The sequence below is a fragment of the Tachyglossus aculeatus genome, chromosome 5, assembly GCF_015852505.1.
Source record: "Tachyglossus aculeatus isolate mTacAcu1 chromosome 5, mTacAcu1.pri, whole genome shotgun sequence".
NCBI classification, from domain to species: Eukaryota; Metazoa; Chordata; class Mammalia; order Monotremata; family Tachyglossidae; genus Tachyglossus; species Tachyglossus aculeatus.
This window is the reverse complement of record NC_052070.1, coordinates 62,840,850-62,861,246: the sequence shown is the minus strand read 5'-3', so window position 1 is coordinate 62,861,246 and position 20,397 is coordinate 62,840,850. Positions and strand designations below refer to the sequence as shown.

The window sequence follows — 20,397 nt, the reverse complement described above, 5'->3', positions numbered from 1 at the left end:
ATCTGTAAAATGGGGATTAACACTGTGAGCCCCTGTGGGACAACCTGATCACCTTGTAACCACCCCAGCACTTAGAACAGTGCTTTGCACATAGTAAGCGCTTAATAAGTGCCATTATTATTATTATTATCTGTTAGACCACGCTGCTTCCATTTGCAACAAGTGAAATTTGAGGGTGGGAGTGGGAGCCCCAACCCTGTCGATTGGGTTTGGGATGTCATGTTGTTTTTCTGTTCACATCCCTGAATCTACATCCTGGGTCAGTGGTCTTGTCTCCGTGGCTCCCTGTCTGTCTGTCTGCCTGCCTGCCTGTCTGTCTGGCAGCCTTCCCATGTCAGTCAGAAAGACAGTGTTCATGAGCATCAGGCGAACATTTCTATCAAAAGGTGGGGGTCAGATAGGGACAGGGACAGGGCAACTTTAGGGTTTATACAGACAGAGAGCGGGGGCGGGGCAGAGGGGCGCGTGCTGATAAAATCTAATTGCCCTATCGATCGGACCGAAGCCGGTGTTCGCCGAGTAACGATTGAGATATTCTTCTGTGCTAGCTGCCAACCTCTCGCCCCTCCTGCTTTCCCTTGGGGCCAGACAGATAACACTGAGACCTCTCAATCCACAGCCATGCTGACTGCCGGCCCAGTGCTGAGGACCGAGTCCTCTGGGGGAGTGGGGCATCAAGCCCTGAGGAGGTCTGGTCATGGTCATCCCACCTCTGCTTTGTCTGCATGGACTCTGTTAGAGTTTATGCCAGTCTCTTTGCCCTGATTAGGCCTGGTCTCACCTGCCCCTGTTCCCTCCCTGTGAATTCAGTGCCCACTGCCAATGCACACCCCATCGCCCCATCTAGAGCCCTCTTCTGTCCGATTGACCCCTGAGTAAGACCAGGCCCAGAGGGAGGGGGATTTTGCCCCTCCTAGCAGAGGCATTGCGGAGAACCTCCCCCAGTCCCGCTCTGAGCGGATCAGCTCTGCAAGCTCCATCCTCTCTGACTACCTGGGGTGGGGGCGGTTGTTTTAAGTAGCTGGGATCCCTGGAGTCTCTGGCTCTGGAGGTAGAAGACCGTGGGCCATGGAAAGGACTCTGTCTGACTCAGAAAGGCGTAAAGGGGGAAGAGAACTCTCCTTCACTCACCCACTCAGCACTGGGTTGCCTCACTCTTCAGAGGGGAATCTGAAGCCCGGAGAGGGTGAGGGGTTTTCTAAATCCACCCTGCAGGTTTGCGGACTCCTGACTCCCAACCCAAACGATAGCCACACCTCAGTCTTGTGGGGTGGGAAGGGGTCTGGGGGTGTTGTGGGTTGCACATGAGAAGGGGTTGAGAGTCCAAGCAGCCCAGGCAGGCACCTGTGCTGGTTGCCCCACAATCAATCAATCAATCAATCAATCGTATTTATTGAGCGCTTACTGTGTGCAGAACACTGTACTAAGCGCTTGGGAAGTACAAGTTGGCAACATATAGACAGTCCCTACCCAACAGTGGGCTCACAGTCTAAAAGGGGGGAGACAGAGAACAAAACCAAACATACTAACAAAATAAAATAAATAGAATAGATATGTACAAGTAAAATAGAGTAATAAATATGTACAAACATATATACATATATACAGGTGCTGTGGGGAAGGGAAGGAGGTAAGATGGGGGGGATGGAGAGGGGGACGAGGGGTGGGGGAGAGCTAGGGAGGGAGGGGCTAATAGAACTCTGGGCCGGAGAGCCAGTGGGTCAAGCTTTCCGCAGTTGGGGTTGGAGTTTGTAGAGTCTGTGGGAGGGAGTGATGGGGGACGCTGGACTTACCTGTATTTCTCATCTGCCACCCCCACCATGCTCTTCCCACCAGACTTATCTTCAGGGAGCAACTTCACATTTTTGTGTTCACACTTGCACTCTGAGGGGCTCCAGGCCTGCCCCTCAGCTGCTTCAGCCAAATGAACAAGATTCTGGCCGGACCAACTTCTACAAGGGGAAGTGGGAAGGTGGGACAGGTACAATCAGCGTATGGTATTGCTTGAACACTTACTATGGTGAAGAACAAGGTATTAAGCGCAGGGGAAACTACAGTGCAATCGAGTTGGTAGAACCAGTCTAGAGGGGGAGACAGACATGAAAATAATTACAGCTAGGGAAAATGACAGAGGGTAAGGTTATGGACAGAAATGCTGTGGGGTGACTTTCAAGTGCTTAAGGGGTACAGATCCAAGTGCATAAGCAATGCAGAAGGGAAGGCGAGTAGGGGAAATGAGGGCGTAGCTGGGGTAGGTCCCTTGGAGGAGATTTGATTTTGGAAGGGCATTGAAAGGGGGTAGAAAAGTAGTCTGGGAACTTGAAGTCAAATTTGCTAACCAGTCCCAGCTCCTGACCAGCCTGACCAGCCCTGCCCCACCTCACTGACCCTGTCAACCTGCTGTACCCACTGGCCCTGCCGTATCCTGCCACCGCCAGCCCTTCCCTGCCCTTCCTTGCCCCCCGAGCCTTGCCCCACCTCACCATCTCTGCCCCATCTGCCCCACCCCGCTGGCCGGAGCCAACGCTGCAGTCCCAGCTTCTTGGCCAGGGCCAAACTTTCCTGGGGAGAAGACATTAACCCGCTCCCAGCAGGGCCGATGGGCCATCGGGCTGATTGTGCAGTTCCCACCTGCTAAAGAGCCACTCTGCCGGCCCTCAATGGGGTCATGGCTGGCCTACAGCAGAGGCATAGAATAGGAAAGGCCCTCCTCTTGGTCTGAGCTGTGAGCAGTGTCTTGCAGGATGCAGTGACCGGGCCCCTCTTCCATCCATTCCTTCTTCCATTCCTCCCCTCCCTACGCCACTCCCCCTTCTACCCCACCCCCCACCCCCGCCCTCCAGTTTGAGCCCAGAGGGGGGTCGCGGGGAGGCTGGGCTGTTTGACAGGGTCAGGTCAGCGCCGTCAGCCTGTGGAGAAGGTTATCACCCTGCAGTCAGCGTGGGGAGAGCCGCTGATGAGGATGGATTGGAGCTGTTTGTCGGCAGGCGGCTGACGGCTAAATTGTCCTCCTAAACCCGGTAGGGTGGGGAGGGGGGCTCCAGGCCCGCCCCTGTGGCCCGGCCCCTTCAGGGAGCTGGGAGTGTGCTTGAAGGTAGGAGTGGAGGTGCAGGGTGGGGCCCTTCCACTCCCCTCCCCAGACCAACCCAACTTCTGCCCGAGGCTAGGGGTGGGAGTTCTTTCTGGGGACAGGGTCCGTGCCCCTTCCCCACAGTCAGAGGGACAACAGGGAAGAAGGCCCCAGGGCCCTCTGAGCGGGAATTGGCCTCCCCCACCCCAGCAGAACCCAACTGGCCAGAGAGCGGTCACAGATTTCCAGGTGATGCCCACCGGCATGCCAACCTGGGCTGGGGGTCAGGCTGGGAGCCGCTACCTGAGTTCTCACTCTGAATCTGCCCCTCTCCCCATCACTTTCACTTCCTCCTCAGAGATGTGGGGCCAGGGCAGGATTCCACATTCCTACTGGCTTTGCTGGGTGGCTCAGAGGACATGGGGTGTCACTGGGAGAGCTGTCTTCTTTTTTTGCAGCTCACCCTACCCCAGGGAGGCTGGCTCAGTCATCATGGGGGGGAAGTCCAGGCCTCCGCCCAAAGCGGAAGGTGAGGGGCCACCTTTTCTCTGCTCTGAGAGCCCTGCAAGTGCTGACCCCAAAGCCTCTGCTCCTGTGTGGGTCTCTGGAGTCTCATTCCTGGAGGCTGAACAGAGTTGGAGGGGAGGGAGCAGTTACTGCCCACTGTGACCTCTTGAGCCTGAGTTTGGTGGCCTGAGCTGGACATTTGTCCCCTTCAAAGCAGAATTACTTAACTCCCCCAGAAAAAAAAAAATCCCAAATGCATTTCATCTTGCAAAAGCATTGCAATTTCCAAAGAGAGAGAGAGAGAGAGTGTGTGTGTGTTTGTGTGCGCGCGCGCACACGCACGTGTGCGTTGGCGGCAGGGGGAGAGACACACAGCTCAGGCCGGACAGGAAGAACTGGAAACAAAGTCTAGACTGGTCAGTCACAGAAATCCCTTTCTGTCTGGTGGTGGCTTGCTTGGGTGGGGACTGGGGCATCCTACCCCACCCCAGATTGTGAGGTGTGTGGAATCAAGGGTGTAGGTGTGTACGTAAGTGAAGGGGGGGGAGGGGGTTTGTGTGCATGCACGTGTTCAGAAACCATACGGAGCGAGTTAGAATGCATATGGATGTTATTCACATGTATCTCTTAATTATGACTTTCTGTCTCAAAAGAATGTTAATTCACCTATTTGTGTTTCCCCCATTAGGCTGTAAGCTTTTTGAGGGCAGGGAATTTATCTTCTACTTTGGCTGTCTCTTCCCCACTTAGTACAGCACTCTGCCTATACTGGGTGCCTAGTTTGGCATCCCACATGGTGCTCAGCTCTTAGTGAGCACTTAGTACTGTGCTCTGTACTCAGTAATAATAATAATAATTATGGTACTTGTTAAGCGCTTACTATATGCCAAGCACTGTTCTGAGGACTGGGGTAGATACAAGGTAATCAGGTTGGACACAGTCCCTGTTCCATATAGGGCTCACACTCTTAATCCCCTTTTTACAGATGAGATAACTGAGGCCCAGTGAAGTGATTTGCCCAAGGTCACACACCAGGCAAGTAGCAGAGTGGGGATTAGAACTCAGATCTTTCTGATTCCCAGGCCCGTGCTCTACCCACTAAGTAGAAGCCAATACAGGGCTCTGGACATAGCAAACACCTGGCACAGCTCTGCCCACAATAGGTACTTTTTTTTTTTTGGTGCCCTACACACAGCAGGTGTTCAGTACAGTGCCCTAGACATGATAAAAGCCAGTACTCTTCAAAAAGTAGATGCTCAGAAGAGAGCTCTGCTCTTGGTAAATCCTAGTCCAAGGCTTCGCAGCGGGGATCCTTAAAGCACCCCCAATGTCCCCCCACCCCTGAACCACTGGTTTCTCTGATCTCTCAGTTTTCCTTTCCCCAACACTCCCAGTTGGAGTGGGATCCACTCTGGATCCAACATTTCCTCTCCCCTCTCCCACCTTCCTCTTTCCTCTCAACCTTTTTCCCTGTCTGGCAGGGTCTGGTGATGTCTCTGTCTCTCTTCACATTCTCTGTCTGTCTCTGCCTATCTGTCTGCCTTCCCTTTTCATTCATCATATTTATTAAGCATGTACTGTGTGCAGAGCACTATATTAAACGCTTGGAAGAGTACAATATAACAATAACCAGACACATTCTCTTTTGTCTCATACCATGTCGCTGTCTCTTTCCCCGTGTCTTTCTACCTTTCTCTCCCTGTATCTCAGTCTCTTCCCATGCCTCCATCTCTTTCTCCCCCCTGTGTCTCTGTCCAAGTCTCTCCTTTTGTATCTTCCTCTTTCCCCAGGTCTCCACTTTTCTCTCCCCATATCTATTTCTGTCTCTCCCCCTCCCTGGGTTTTTTATACTTATATCTCCCCGTGTCTCTGTCTCTCCCTGTATTTCTGAGCCTAGCCGTCCCAGTTTTCCATCTCTTTTCTATGTGTCTCTGTCTCTGCCTTTCTGCTGATTTCGCTCTCCGTGGGTCTTTTTTTCTATCTCACCCAGTGTCTCTACCTCTCTCCCCCTCTGTCTATGTCTCTCCCTGGATCTCTGCCTCTCCTCGTATCTCTGCCCCATCTGTCTCAGTATCTCTGCCTCTCTCTCCCTGGGTTTCTGTCTGTCTCTCTTCCCGGGTTTCTGCCCCCAACCCGTGTCCCTGTCTCTCTCTCACCCGTTGTCTTTGCCTCTACCCTCCTGTGTCTCTATCTCTCCCTGGATCTCTGCCTCACCCTGAGTCTCTGACTCTCGGTTCTGGGCTGTCTCCCAATTGGACAATTTCCAACAACACCGGGCAGAGGCGGGGGAGAGGGCGGGGGAGACGACGGCTCTGTCCCTGGATCCAATCAATGAGGCCGCTCAGCCCCCAGGGCCGGCCCCGCCGGATCAATAAGTTATTAGCACCATTCTGTCAGCTGTAATGTGGAGATGGATCGGGGCCGCGGCTCCGCACCCGCCCCCCCGCCGATAAAGATGACAGATGCGGGGACGGGAGAGGGATTAGGGTTGGAGCTGCCCGCGGTCACCAGAGCGCCAGGAGGAGACAGCCTGACGCGTGAATGCTCCGGGTCCGACCCTGTCGTGCGCCACCCTGTCCCTTCTCCCCTTCCCCCTCCCCAGCTGCTTCTGCCCCCACCATGGGAACTTGGGCCTCTGGACCCCTCCAGAGGAACGGGGCGATTGCACCCAGTTCCCCTTGGAGAGGCAGCACGTAGGCAGCAGGAGGGATTTAGGCTAAACATCGGGAAATACTTTTAACTCGGGATGGGATGACTGGAGGAGGCCATAGAGCCCCAACTTGGTTGGGCTGGGTTGGCGCAGCTCTGTCTGGAATCTGCCGGAGGGCGGGAGGGAGCAGGATGAGGTGATCTCTTCTGCAGGGCCTTTCCCCTCTTAAGAACTTCAGGCATCCTTGGAGTCTGGGGCCGGGTCCTCAGCAGGGAGGGGGTCACTGGGAATTGCGTGGCAGCTCCTGCAGATCACTCTTTAGGTGGAAACATTGGGGGTCCATCCTCCCCCACCCCCCATCAATATTAGCTCCTGTCTGTCTCTGGATACCTGTCTGAACGTCCATGTCCTATCGGCTGTCTGTGTCTCCGTCTCTCTTCTTCCTGTCCCTCCTAGCTGCGTATCCATCCTGTCTGTCCTAATGGTCCTGCCTGTCTGTCCTGTCTGTCTGTCCTGTCTGTCTGCCCTTCCTATCCAGCGTGGGGTCCTGTCTGTCCTGATAATCCCCCCTGCAGTCCGGCAGAGCCTTCACTCATCAGGGAATGGAAGCAGATCCTGCTGAGAGACCCAGAGTCAGCTTGAGCCCCCTGGGTTCAGCCATAGGGTGGGTAGGCCAGCATAGAGGCCGGCGGGAACACTGGGCCGACCACTTGGGTGCTCATGCCGTGGATTTTTTCCGAGAACCACGACTTTAACCAGCCCCTGATAGATGGGAGTTTGATGCTCGCCCTGACAAACAGGCTCTTCCTGGTGCCCTACAACATCACGCTTTCTGTTTCCCGGCGCTGGGGCGTGAGGGTATTGATTCTGAATCTGTCCAGCGCGCGGTAATTGTGTATTAGATCTCGGCGTGGGCTGCGGCGGCTCTAATGCAAGCGGCTGCGGTGTTTCCGTGGGCCTGGAGACGCAGCAGGAAGAAGGCTGGGGTAGGGGGACTTCCTCCCCCACCCCCCACCCCAGAGAGGGTTGCACTGGCAAGACGCCCATGCAAAATTCCCTGAGGGAAGATCTACGATGAAACTGTTAGGGTTCGAGGGCTGGAATCTGTAAGATTAGGGGGGCTGGGGGTGGTGGTCGGGGGAGTTCTTCGCCCCGATCTTCAGCCTCTGTCCTCGGTGATCCCCGCCCCCCACTGGGTGGGAGGCTTGGGGAGAGAATTCAGCGGTCTGGAACCCCATTGCTGATTTTCAGTTCTGCCGCTCTCTTGCCTCCCCCACTCCAGATGACATTTTAGGGAAGAGGAGAGCGTGCTCACCCCCCAGCAACTCCGAGTGCCCCCTGGAGACCAAGAAAGTCCGGAGCGAGTCCCCGAACGGTGAGTCCCCCCTCCTCCATTCCTGGATTTGGGCTGAGGAAGGGGTGTGGGATTGGGGGCGGCTGGAGGGGTTTGAGGAGAGCAGCCCTGTCCCTGTCCCTGTCCCTGTCCCTGTCCCTGCTGGAGTTTGGAGGCCACACGTATTTTTTGCGGGGAGGAGGCTGGCATTAGGGTCCCAGTCCCCCCTGCAGCTGGACTTCCAGTGATTGTCAGCTCGCAAGAAGAAAGGGATCCACTTCACCCTACTCCCCTATTCTGTCCCCCTCCCTCAACCAGTCGCTCCCAGGCCTCCCCCTGGGGCAGGGGTCAAAGAGTCCGGTTCCAGGAAAATCACTAAAATTGCACACACCCCTGACACACACAGGGACAGACAACCCAGACAGACAGTCATGCCTGCCCCCGTCCCCGGGCAAGCAGGTGGTGGAGGTGGCTGGGGGGGCCCCCCCAGGGCACGTAGTCCTGACAGGGAGCTCAGCACGAGGCGCTTGCTGCAGTGGCTGGTCAGTCTCGTTGGCCATCTCAGTAAGATCACCAGGGCCACAGGTGCCCCATGCTCACCTCCCCCAATGGGGCATTGCTGACAGGAAGATCCGGGGCCCGGGGTCAGCTCCCGCCCTGCCCTGACCCTCCTCGGCCATGGGGGTGTCTCTCAACCACGTTTTCCACCTTATGCGTGTGAGAAGCAGCGTGGCTCAGTGGAAAGAGCACGGGCTTTGGAGTTAAAGGTCATGGGTTCAAATCCCGCTCTGCCACTTGTCAGCTCTGTGACTTTGGCCAAGTCACTTAACTTCTCTGTGCCTCAGTTCCCTCATCTGTGAAATGGGGATTAAAACTGTGAGCCCCCCATGGGACAACCTGATCACCTTGTAACCTCCCCAGCACTTAAAACAGTGCTTTGCACATAGTAAGCGCTTAATAAATGTCATTATTATTATTATTATTATCTCATTGCCTTGGGAATAAGGGGTCATCTCACTTTGACCTCGTCTCCACCCTTGTTGGTCCTTATTTTCTCCCCTCCCCCATCCACGACTCACACTTTTCCCCAACCCCGGAGCCTAACATTGTCCCCCTCCACCTCCCCAGACCTTCACCCTTCTCCCCGTCCTCTGAGCCTCACATTCCCTCCCTCCACCCCCTAAAAAAATCCTCACACTTCTCCCTCTCCCCCAGCCTCAAATTCCTCCCCAAACCCTCATGCTTCTCCCCATTGCCTTTACTCCCAGGATCCTCAGGCTTCTCCCCTTCTCCAGAACCTCCCCTTTCCCACATCTTCACATTTCTCCCCCTCCTCTAAGCCACACATTTCCTCCCTTCATTCCCCCAAAATCCTCAAACTTTTCCCTCTCCCCCAGCCTCACATTCCTCCCCAAATCCTCATGCTTCCCCCCCTCATTCCCACCCCCAGGATCCTCACGCTTCTCCCCTTCCCCAGAACCTCCCCTTCCCACCTTTGCCCCACAATATCCTCATGTTTCTCTCCACTTCACACCCTCAGGCTGCCACCCCTCCTCAGTTATTCGGTTATCAGTTACTCAGGCTTCTCCCTCTCTTCCCCCATCTTCACACTAACTTCCCCGCCCCCCCAAGATCCTCATGCTGGCCCCCATCCCCACAGAAACCTCTCACACACCTCTGTTGGAGGACTCAACTGCCCAGATGACCCCGGAGGAGCATTACAGACGGATGATGTCCGCGCTGAGCGAGCACAGCAGCTTCGAGGAGCAGCAGCAGCAGCGCCTCTACCAGCTGGCCAGTGGCATAGCGGTGCCCAGCCACAGTGGTACGAACCCTCTACCATTTCTGGGTGGGGACCTGGGGCATGCCAGGCTGGGAGATGGGGACCTTGGGCATGCCAGACGGGAAGGTGGAAGTCCTGGAGCATGCCAGGCTGGAAAGCGAGAGGTCTGAGCATGCCAAGCTGGGTGATGGGAGGTCTGGACATGCCAAGCTGGGATATGGTGGCCCCGGGCATGCCAGCCTGGGATTCGGGTGGGGGACGAGGTCACCACGCTGTAAAGGGCCAGGGATGTTTCTATTGATAAACCTAGCACAAAGCCCATTGGTGAGGCTGTACCCAGGCCTCCCTACCGCAGTCTCGGCAGACTCACTTTTTCAGATAGGCTGCGACCCCTGCTGTAGTGGTGGGCGGGTTGTAGTGCCTTGTGAGGTGGGAGGGGGCCCTGGGGTGGGGGAGGAGGAGAGAGCAGGCTGGCTGGGGAACCAGGAGGCGGGAGCCTCAGGGAGGCCTGGGGAGGAGAGGGGAGGGGAGGACACCCAGGACAGCTTGTCTCCCGGACGCCTGTGAGGGAAAACGCTCTTGCCTGGAGTCAGCCTCAGGGAACCTCATTAGGCAAATGAAGTGCATGCCTCCTCCTTCCACCCTTCCTTAGCCCTTAGCACAGAAAAGGTTCTTCTATTGAGTGTGGGGAGAGAGGCAAGGGACCACAGGAGATCTGGGAAAGTCCGGTGGCCTCTGCCCCTGCCCGAACAGTAATCGTAATTCTTACAGTAATGACTCCACTCCCACCATTCGGAGACACACACATACACCCACCACATACACAACATACGTGCACACTCTGTCATTTCATAAACCTACGTGCCCTCACACATACCCATTCTTTCACTTACTCCCACTCGCACAAACCCACACATGAGCACTCCCCGACAGTGACACAAATCTGCACACTCAAACACACCATCCACACACGCAAATATACACATGCACACATTAAACCACACACATGCTTTCTCCACATTTACGTGCACAGTCCATCATATCCACCAAGTGCTTACTGTGCGCAGAACATGGTACTAAGCACTTGGGAAAGTAAAGTATAACAGAGTTGGTAAACCTATTCCCTGCCCACAGGGAGTTTACAGCTAGAGGGGAAGACAGGAATTAAAATAAATTACGGATAGAGGTACATAAGTGCTGTGGGACTGAGGGTGGGGTGAATATCAACTGCTTAAAGGGTACAAATTCAATTGCAAGGGTGACTGCAGAAGGGAGAGGGAGTAGGGGAAATAAGGGCTTAGGGAAGAATGCCTCTTGGAGGAGATGTGATTTTAATGAGGCTTTGACAGTGGGGAGAGTGATGGCTTGTCAGATATGAAGGGGGAGGGAAGTGGGCAGGATGTGGCCGACGGGGCAGGACGTGGCCGACGGGTCAGGGGTGAGATAGGCGAGATAGAGGTACAGTGAGAAGATTGGCGTTAGAGGAGCGAAGCCGGTGTGCTGGGTTGTAGTGGAGATCAGCACGGTAATATAGGATGGGACAAGGTGATTGAGTGCTTTAAAGTCGATTGAAGGAGTTTCTATTTGTTGCAGAGGTGGATGGGCAACCACTGGAGGTTCTCAGGAAGTGGGGAAACATGGACTGAATGTTCTTTTAGGAAAATGATCCGGGCAGCCTCATAGGTACCCAAGGGCCCATCCCCAAGCTCACACTCATTCATGCTTCCCCAGGGACTCATAAGCTCACACTCACTCACACACCCACACGTCCCCAAGGACTCACTAGCATCCACTCATTTCACACCCACAGGTTCCCAAGAGCCTACAAGCACCCATTCACTCACAAGTACTCACACATCTCCAGGGACTCACAAGCTCCCACTCACATGTTCCCAGTGGTTCACAAGCACACAATCACTTACCAACTCACATGTTCCCAAAGGCCCACAAGCACCTACTCAATCCCATACCTACACATCCTCAAGGGTTCACAAGCACCCACCCACTCACACACCCGTATGTCTCCAAGGGCCCACAAGCATCCACTTACACACCTACAAGCACCCACTCACACACCCACATGTCTCCAAGGGCTCACAAGCATCCACCTACTCACAAACGTACACATCCCTAAGGGCCAACGAGCACCCACTCATTCACAAACCCACAGATCCCCAAGGGCTCACAAGCATCCACTCACTCACAAACTCCATATGTCCCCAAGGACCCACAAACGTCCATTTACACACCCACATGTCCCCAAGGGCCACAAGCACCCACTTACACACCCACACATCCTCAAAGGCCCACGAATTCATTCATTCATTCAATCATATTTATTGAGCATTTACTGTGTGCAAAGGACTGTACTGAGCGCTTGGGAAGTACAAGTTGGCAACATATAGAGATGGTCCCGATCCAACAACGGGCTCACAGTCTAGAAGGGGGAGACAGACAACAAAACAAAGCACGTGGATAGGTGTCAAGTCGTCAGAACACAAATAATAATAATGATGGTACTTGTTAAGAGATTACTATGTGCCAAGCACTGTTCTAAGCACTGGGGTAGTCACAAGTTAATCAGGATGGAAACAGTCCCTCTCTCACATGGGGCTCATATTCTTAATCCCCATTTTACAGATGAGGTAACCAAGGCCCAGAGAAGTGATTTGCCTGAGGTCACATAGCAGACAAGTGGGGGACCTGGAATTAGAACCCAAGGTCCTTCCAACCCCTGAGCCCATGCTCTATCCATTAAGCCACACTGCTTCTCCTCCCCCTGTGCACACACCCACACGTCCACAAAGATCCACAAGCACACACCCACACATCCCCACAAGCACAAGCTGATGAACCTGAACCATCCCCAAGGGCCCACAAGCTCCCACTACTCATATACCCACACATCCCCAAAAGCTCACAAGCACCCACTCGTTCACAAACCCACATGTCCCCAAGGGCCCACGAGCACCCTCACTGCCACCTCAGTCCCTCCACTCATCCAGTCTCTTTGAGCTCCCCCTTCAGTGAGGCCAGCTGACTCTCCACCCCTTCGCCAGGCGTCCTGGAGAGGCTGCAGTCTCTACCACCAGTGCCTGGAGTTCGGGGGTCAAAGTTGAGGGAGTTGGGGAGAAAGGAAGCGTCGTCCTTCTGTGACCGCAGAGTCTGCTGGACCTGGTCCATCCACCCCCAAGGCCTGATTCATGCTCCAGGGCACTGAGGCAGCAAGAGCGCAAATCCTTAACCAAATCTTCATCCATCAGAAGCCTTTTCTGCGCTCCCGCCCGACTTCCCCCTCCCCACTCAGCCCCAGTTCCAGCCCAGTGTCATCCATCCCCCACCCTGTAGCCCCCCTCCCCTGCCTCCCGCCCCCGCTCGCGCCGGGGGGCACCAGACTGTCTCCGTGCCTGGATCCCCGGTCCCCGGCGTCGTGGTGTCAATCATCCGGCTGGCTGCCGTGGCGGCGGCGGCGGCGGGCAGGACTGTAAATAACGAGGGGGGACCGGGGAAGGGGGGGTCATCGGCTCCGAGCGGCGCCCGGGGCTGGCTGCCTGCCCCCGCCATCTCTGGCTGCACTGCAGCGTCGGGGAAGTGCCCGCCCGCGCTCTTCGGGAATTAGTCAGGAGCAGCAGAGGCTGGCCCGGGGGCAGGGGGAAAGGAGGGTGAGATGGAGAGAGGATGGGGGACCTCAAAATGAGGGGGTTGCTTGGGCAATTGCAGTGGCGGATTTCACCAGGGAGGGGAAAGGGGAGCTTGGCCCAGAAATCCGAGTCTCAGTCTGGGAGGGGGATTGTCTCAGGGGGAATCTACAGAAGCTCAGTGCTGCTACTGTTACATCTATACCAAATCTGGCCGCCCCATCTAGGTACCCTTGCACCTCCTCCATCATATCCAGCTCTCACAACCTCCCCCCTTCCGCCCTCCCGGTAGAACCACCCCCCACCCAGGGTGTCTTTGTGAATCTGTCTGCGTGATTCGGTCTAACTGTGTGTGCCTGTGTTTCTTAACTGTGCGTCTATGTCTGTAACTGAGTGTGCGATGGTGTATCTGTACATGTGTGACGGGGGTCAGTGTGCCTGACTGTAACTGTGTGTCTGTAAGTGCCTAGCTCTGAGGGGGCCTGTAACTCGTGTGTGTCTTTTTGTGTGCCTTTGTGTTTCTTACCTGTGGTCTGAGGGGTTGTGGTTGTGTCTGTAACTAGGTGTGCGAGGGTGTATCTGTACATATGTGACGGGGGTCAGTGTGCCTGACTGTAACTATGTGTCTGTGAGGTGTCTAACTCTGAGGGGGCCTGTAACTTGTGTGCCTTTGTATAAGACTGTGTTGTTATAACCCCAAGGTCTTGGACTCTGCAGAGTCTCCAGCAGCTGTGGCACTGTCCCTTGGGGTTGAAAGAAACAGCAGGGAGAGATGGGGGAAACTTGTGGGAGAGACCCCTTAGGGAGGGAAAGAGGAAAAGAGTTCCGCTGGTAAGAAGGGCAAGGGGCAGTCCACAGCTTACTTCAGCAGTGAAGCATTTGTCCCCTGCTGGAGGGGTCGCCTCATCCATCCATTGATTTATTCATTCATTCAGGCGTATTTATTGAGTGCTTACTGTGTATAGAGCTCTGTACTAAGTGCTTGAGAAAGTACAATGCAACAATAAACAGACATATTCCCTGCCCACAGCGAGCTAACAGTCTAGATGGGGAAGAAAGCCATCAGTACAAATAAATGACAGATATGTTCCTAAGTGCTTTGGGGCAGGGAGGGGGGAAGAACAAAGGGCTCCCCATTCTGAAACGACCCTGATCTGTGTGAGGATCAGGGGAGAACAGCCCACAGCTCTGGTGGTGGCCAGTTTTTTTTTTGGAGGGGGGGTTGTGGGTTTTTTTTTGTTGTTGTTGTTGTTGTTGTTTTGTGTGTGTGTGTGTGTGTGTGTGGTTACTATATGCCAGACCCTCTTCTGAGAGCTGGAGTAGACACAAGCTAATCAGGGTGGACACAGTCCCTGTCCCATATGGGGCTCACAATCTTATAATCATTTTCCAGATGAGGTAACTGAGGCCCAGAGAAGTGAAGTGACTTTCCCAAGGCCACATGGCAGACAAGGGGTGGAGTCGGGATTGGAACCCAGCTCCCTCTGACTCTCAGGCCCATGCTCTGTCCACTGGGCCATGCTACTTCTCTAAGCGTATGGGCTGAGGTGGGGTTGTGGGGTTGAGGGACTGGGCTATACTAACCCATCCTAGCTAGGCCTGTTCCCCGGGAAGAGACATTAAGTGAACCATCCCTGTCCTGGTCTGACCTGACAGAACCCACCCCCACCCTTCCTTTACCCTCCACCCTCATTCCCAACTCCCCGCAGCAGACCTGTCCTCTGACCAGGCCAAAGGGCTAGACTGTAAACTCCTTGAGGGCAGGGATTGTGCCTACTTAGTCTATTGTACTCTCCCAAGCACTTAGCACAGTGCTCTGCAAGCAGAAAGCATTTAATAAATGCCACGATTGAGGTGCCAACAGCCAGCTCCGTCTTCTGGAGGTCTGGCCCCAAACTCCATGGCCCAGTAGGCCAAAAGCTGTTGGTCCAGCTGTCTGGCTCCAGGGAAGCAGAGGGCTGAGCCTGGATCAGACACTGGATTCTCCCCAGGGGAAGAACTGGGGTTGTGGGGCTGAGAGCTCTCCGCTCAGCTCTTATTGATGGAACTTGTTCTGGGCTTATTGATGGAAGTTGTTCTGGATCTGGAATTGGGTGGGCAGAGGGGGGCACTCACAGGGTGGGAAGGGGGAGGTTGGGGCATGGGGCTAGGGGAGGAGGAGCTGGGTTGGGCTTCCTGCTTACAGACGCTTGTTTGTGTTTCCGCGGGTCCAGAGGGACCTCTGACCGTTAGGGACGGTTCCCCTGGTCCCCTCAGCTCACAGGTGCTGTCTCCCCCATCCCCCACCAGATCTCCTGCGGGTCCGGCAGGAAGTGGCAGCGGCGGCTGTGGCCCACCTCCCCTCCTCGTCCCCCAGTGCCTCCAGTCAGCGGCGCAAGCAAGGGGTCTCCCAGCCCCGGGAAACGCACTTCTCAGACAGGTAATGGTCGCAGAGGGTCCTCTGGATGCCTGAGGGGCTGGTGTCGGCCTGGGCTCCTGGGAACTTGAGGGTCAGGTCGAAGATGGGCGGGATGAGGTGGGAGAGCATCCTGAGGGGGTGGTACCTGTCCTTGGAACTGGGGAGCGGAGGGGGGGGGGCAAGGGAGGTGTGCATGGAGCCTCTGCCCCAAGAAACTGTGGGTCTCAGGGGGCTGCACTCTGTCACAAACATCACAACTAAACAGAAACACAGACATACACACAGACAGACACATGTGGGGGCAGCATGGCCTAGTGGAAAGAGGCATGATCCTGGGAATCAGTAGCTGTAGTAATAATAATAATATTTATTAAACACCGACTGTGTACTCAGCACTAAGCATAAGGAGACCTGGGTACTAGTTCTGCATCTGCCCCTTGCCTGCTGTGTGACTTAACTTCTCCATGCTCCATTTCCTCATCTGTGAAATGGGGATAAAACCTCTATTCTCCCTGACTGTGGACAGACTGTGGAGCAGGGATCATGTCCAATCTGGGGAGCAGTGTGGCATAGTAATAATTATAATAATAATGACATTTATTAAGTGCTTACTGTGTGCAAAGCACTGTTCTAAGCACTGGGGAGGTTACAAGGTGATAAGGTTGTCCCACGGGGGGCTCACAGTCTTAATCCCCATTTTACAATTGAGGTAACTGAGGCACAGAGAAGTTAAGTGATGTGCCCAAAGTCACACAACTGACAATTGGCGGAGTCAGGATTTGAGCCCATGACCTCTGACTCCAAAGCCCGTGCTCTTTCCACTGAGCCACGCTGCTTCTGAGCACAGACCTGGGAGCCAGAGGCTCTGAGTTTTAATCCCCACTCTGCCACTTACTTGCTGCGTGACCTTAGGCAAATCAAACTTCTCTGTGCCTCAGTTCCCTCATCTGCAAAATGGGGATTAGATACCTGTTTTCCCCATGACTTGACTGTGAACCCAGTGTGGGACCTATCTTGTATGTACCCCAGGACTTAGTACAGTACTTGGCCCATAGAACATGCTCAATACTATTATTATTATTTCATGCACACATACAGACAGGCAGACACATGTAGACAAATACATATATAGTTGTAATTTGAACCCCAAGAAGGTGCTCTTGATGGTGAAGTTCATGTTTGTACAGTGCCTGAATAACTGAAAATGCCGGTGTGGGACCCTGTGTCATGCACACACAAAGACTGCTGTTGTGCTGCCACAACTGAGACTCATATAACTGGACATATGAAAGAAATATGGCCTAATGAAAAGTGCACAGGCCAAAGAGTCAGAGGACCTGGGTCCTTGGCTCCACCACTCATCTGCTGTGTGACTTTCAGCAGGTCACTTATCTTCTCTGAGCCTCAGTTTCCTTAACTGTAAAATGGGCAGTGGGATAGGGACTGTGAATGACCTGATTAGTGTGTATCTACCCCAGCGCTTGGAACAATGCTTGACACATAGTAAGTGCTTAACAAATACCATAATCATCATATACACAAAAAGTTACATATAGACCTACTTGCATGTAGGGCTGGATTAATGCACGGATTTTAGGGGGCCACAGCCTAGGGCCTCAAGATAAGGGAAGCTCCGCAGTATGTAAAATTTGAAGACCCACCCTGTGCATCTTGCTGCCTTAGCCCAGGATTTACGAGCCCTGCCCACAACATTATGCCCAGTCACCACGGAACCCTTATGACCCTTGTGGGACTGTTATCGTGCCCAGCGCCACTGCAACCTCCCTGTGGCTGGGTTGCCATGGCTGTGGGTGCCCCCGCCCTGCTGAGAGCTGTCCACACCCATGGTCGGGATGAGCATGCTCTCCCCCAGCACATACCAGGTACTGGCCCTGGTGCCAGTCTTTCCTCTGGCTGCAATCGCACCTGTGCCACCCTGCGTGCCCCCCCACTCACATTCTCAGCCCTAGCCACGGGCACAGCTGCCTGTCTTGGAGAGCACCAGGACCCTCGAGACACGGTGGTGGCACCAGACACTTCAGGAAGCACCCATCTAAAGCAGATAAGAGGTCGTTCCCCTCAGCCCAAGCTGTAGGAGCCAAGAGGATCCGGACACCTAAGGCTTTTGATCACATTCAGAGCAACTCCTGCCTCCCTCTCTAATCTTCACAGACCATTCTGTCCTGGGCAGCAGGAGTCATCGGAGAGAAGCAGCGTGGCCTAGTGGATAGAGCACAGGCCTGAAAGTCAGAAGGATCTGGGTTCTAATCCCAGCCCGCCACATATTAGCTGGGTGACTTTGGGCAAGTCGCTTAACTTCTCTGAGCCTCAGTTACCTCATCTGTATAATGGGGATTAAGATTGTGAGCTCCCTGTGGGACATGGAGTGTATCCAATCTGATTACCTTACATCTACCCTAGTGCTTAGAACAGTGCCTGGCACATAGTAAGAGAAACAGCGTGGCTCAGTGGAAAAGAGCACAGGCTTTGGAGTCAGAGGTCATGGGTTCAAATCCCGGCTCTGCCAATTGTCAGCTGTGTGACTTTGGGCAAGTCACTTAACTTCTCTGTGTCTCAGTTACCTCATCTGTAAAATGGGGATTAAGACTGTGAGCCTCCCATGGGATAATGTGATCACCTTGTAGCCTCCCCAGCACTTAGAACAGTGCTTTGCACATAGTAAGAGCTTAATAAATGCTGTCATTATTATTATAATTATTATTAGTATTAACAACTACCATTTAAAAAAGAGGTGGGGAGCCGGCTGGGCCCGGTATGGGAAGCTTTTCGCAGATTTTAGGAGCGGGGTAAAATGCGGAGAGAGGGGAGGCCACGGGGCAAAATGCAGAGAGGGAGGAGGGAGAAGCGGGGTGAAGTCCACTAATGTCATATGCAGTATGGTGTAATAGTGTCATCACATTGCGCTGTGGTCAGCAAGACATAATGGGGTCATGTGTCTCTCAAGGAGTGCCCCCCCCCCAAAACCTAATAGCCTCAGGCCCATAGGAGAGTTAATCCGTCCCTGCACCTATGCATATCGAGGCGCCTGATTTCATCTTCCCACTGTGCCTCCTATCAGAGCCAGGACTCTGGGCTTCAGTTTACATCCCTGTTCAGTCGGCACAGAACCCTTGGGATTGGGGCTTGTTTACAAATTGGTTGGCAATGTGTGGAGTCCTCTCCCTCTGGACTTCAGGGAAAGAGACCCCCAGGGCCACTTCCCTCAACCCACAGGCCCAGCTTAAATCCTCAGTCACAGCGACCCCCTCCACTCCAGGCCCTGGGAGAGGGAAAAGGGGGGGGGGGCAGGAATGTCAGGAACTTAGCTGGTGAGTGGGGGGGACCTGGAGGGATGTAAAAGCCAGCGCTCCCTCCCCCTCCCCAGCTGGAAAATCAGTTAAGTCTCCATGGCTGGCCAACCCAGCGGCCCAGGTGTTCCCACATGGGAGCCACGGCAGGGGCCCTGAAGCTGGGGAGAGGACCAGGACCAACGCTGTGCTGGACTGGATGAGGAAGGGGAGAGGGGAGAGAGGAGAAGGGTGGGAGAGAGTGTTAGCTGGGTCAGTACAAAGTCGGGAAGCTGTTTCGGGAAGTGGGGGTGGGGGTAGTTCACACTCCAGTAAGGACAGGGAAACGTGTCTCATTCAATTGAACTCTCCCAAGTACTCAGTCTGGTGCTCTGCATGCAGTAGGCAGCTATCACAGTGTTCTGCATGCAGCAGGCTTCCAGTACAGCTGTCCTCTACCTGCAGTAAATACCCGGGACAGCTCCCTGATCCCAGTAGACGTCTGGTACAGCGCTTGGCGTACATTGGTTTGGTTGACTGACATTTAGCGTCGGTAGTGGTAGTGATAGTATTTATTAAATGCGCAGAACACTGTACTGAGTGCTGGGAAAGAATACACAGGTGGCAATTAGATATGGTCCGTCTCTGGTGGGAGGAGCTTTCATGTCGGGAGGGGGGTGCCCCTCCGATTTCTCCTACCTCCACTTCCAGGGGGGCAACCAGATTACCTTCCCCTGCTCCGCTTCCCAATTCCCACCCCAATTGGAGTAGCAGGGCGAGAATTTTTTCCTGGGGTTGGGGGCTGGAGGGGATCGAGAACCTAAAAGTCAGGGACCAGGACCCTCAACTCCATTTCAGCAGATACTAGAAATCCCTACCTCCAGCCCTGGTCGCTGTTAATCTCCCTCCCCTGGCTGGAGGGAGGCAGAGAGGGGACCCCTGCCCCACTCTCCTCCCGTCCCCCATCCCTCCCCCCACCCCCCAAGTCCTGGCGGCCTCGGCTGGGGTTGGGGACGCGATTGGGTTAAGAGGCGGGCCGGCTTTAACCGGGTAATGTGCACCCCGTAATGACTGTAAATATCGATTATTTGAAGGCCATTAGCGCTTATTGTTAAGGAAAAGTCAATACGCTCTAAGCCTCGAGCCCCATTTGTCTCCCGGTAAAGGACGGATCAAATTTAGCGGTTGCTGCCTGCCGCCCCAGCTGGGCCCCCTCCCCTCCGGCCTGAGCCCCGGTGGGGGGCTGCAGGGTCAGAGAAGCTGTGGCAGGAGGGGCTGGGCTGTTACCTGGTTGGGGCTAGGGGGTGCAGAGGGAAAATCGAGGCCCGAGCCTGGAAGGTGGGGCGAGGATGCAATTGATACTGAGCCACGTGTCTGGACTCTGTCAGGGAAGAATGGCATCCTGTCCATACTGCCTGCCGCAGCCTTATTTCTGAGTCGAGTTTACCCCAGAGTCCCGTCCCATTCCCCCAGAACCCGTGGAAGTGAGGGGTGAGGGGGAAGGAGGGGTAGAGTGGCAGTCTGAAAACAATAAGGATACCTAAATTCCACTAGCAATGGTATTTGTTAAGCACTATGTGTCACCCCAGCACTTAGTACAGCGCTTGGCACATAGTGCTTCACAAATATAAGCAAATCGGGTTGGATACAGTCCCTGTCCTACGTGGGGCTATCAGTCTCAATCCCCATTTTACAGATGAGGTAACTGAGGCCTAGAGAAGCAAAGTGACT

General features: G+C 54.4%; 1 protein-coding gene across 2 annotated transcripts in view; it reads left to right on the top strand.

Annotated features, from left to right (window-relative positions):
* The window catches only part of SAMD11 (sterile alpha motif domain containing 11), an 86,033-nt gene that overhangs the window by 54,331 nt on the left and 11,305 nt on the right, over positions 1–20,397 (top strand). For both annotated transcript variants that reach the window (XM_038746783.1, XM_038746784.1), the window contains exons 6-8: positions 7,510–7,602; positions 9,221–9,385; positions 15,271–15,400. In XM_038746783.1, the coding sequence (XP_038602711.1) occupies positions 7,510–7,602; positions 9,221–9,385; positions 15,271–15,400 (388 nt within the window). The remainder of the gene's footprint in view (positions 1–7,509; positions 7,603–9,220; positions 9,386–15,270; positions 15,401–20,397) is intronic.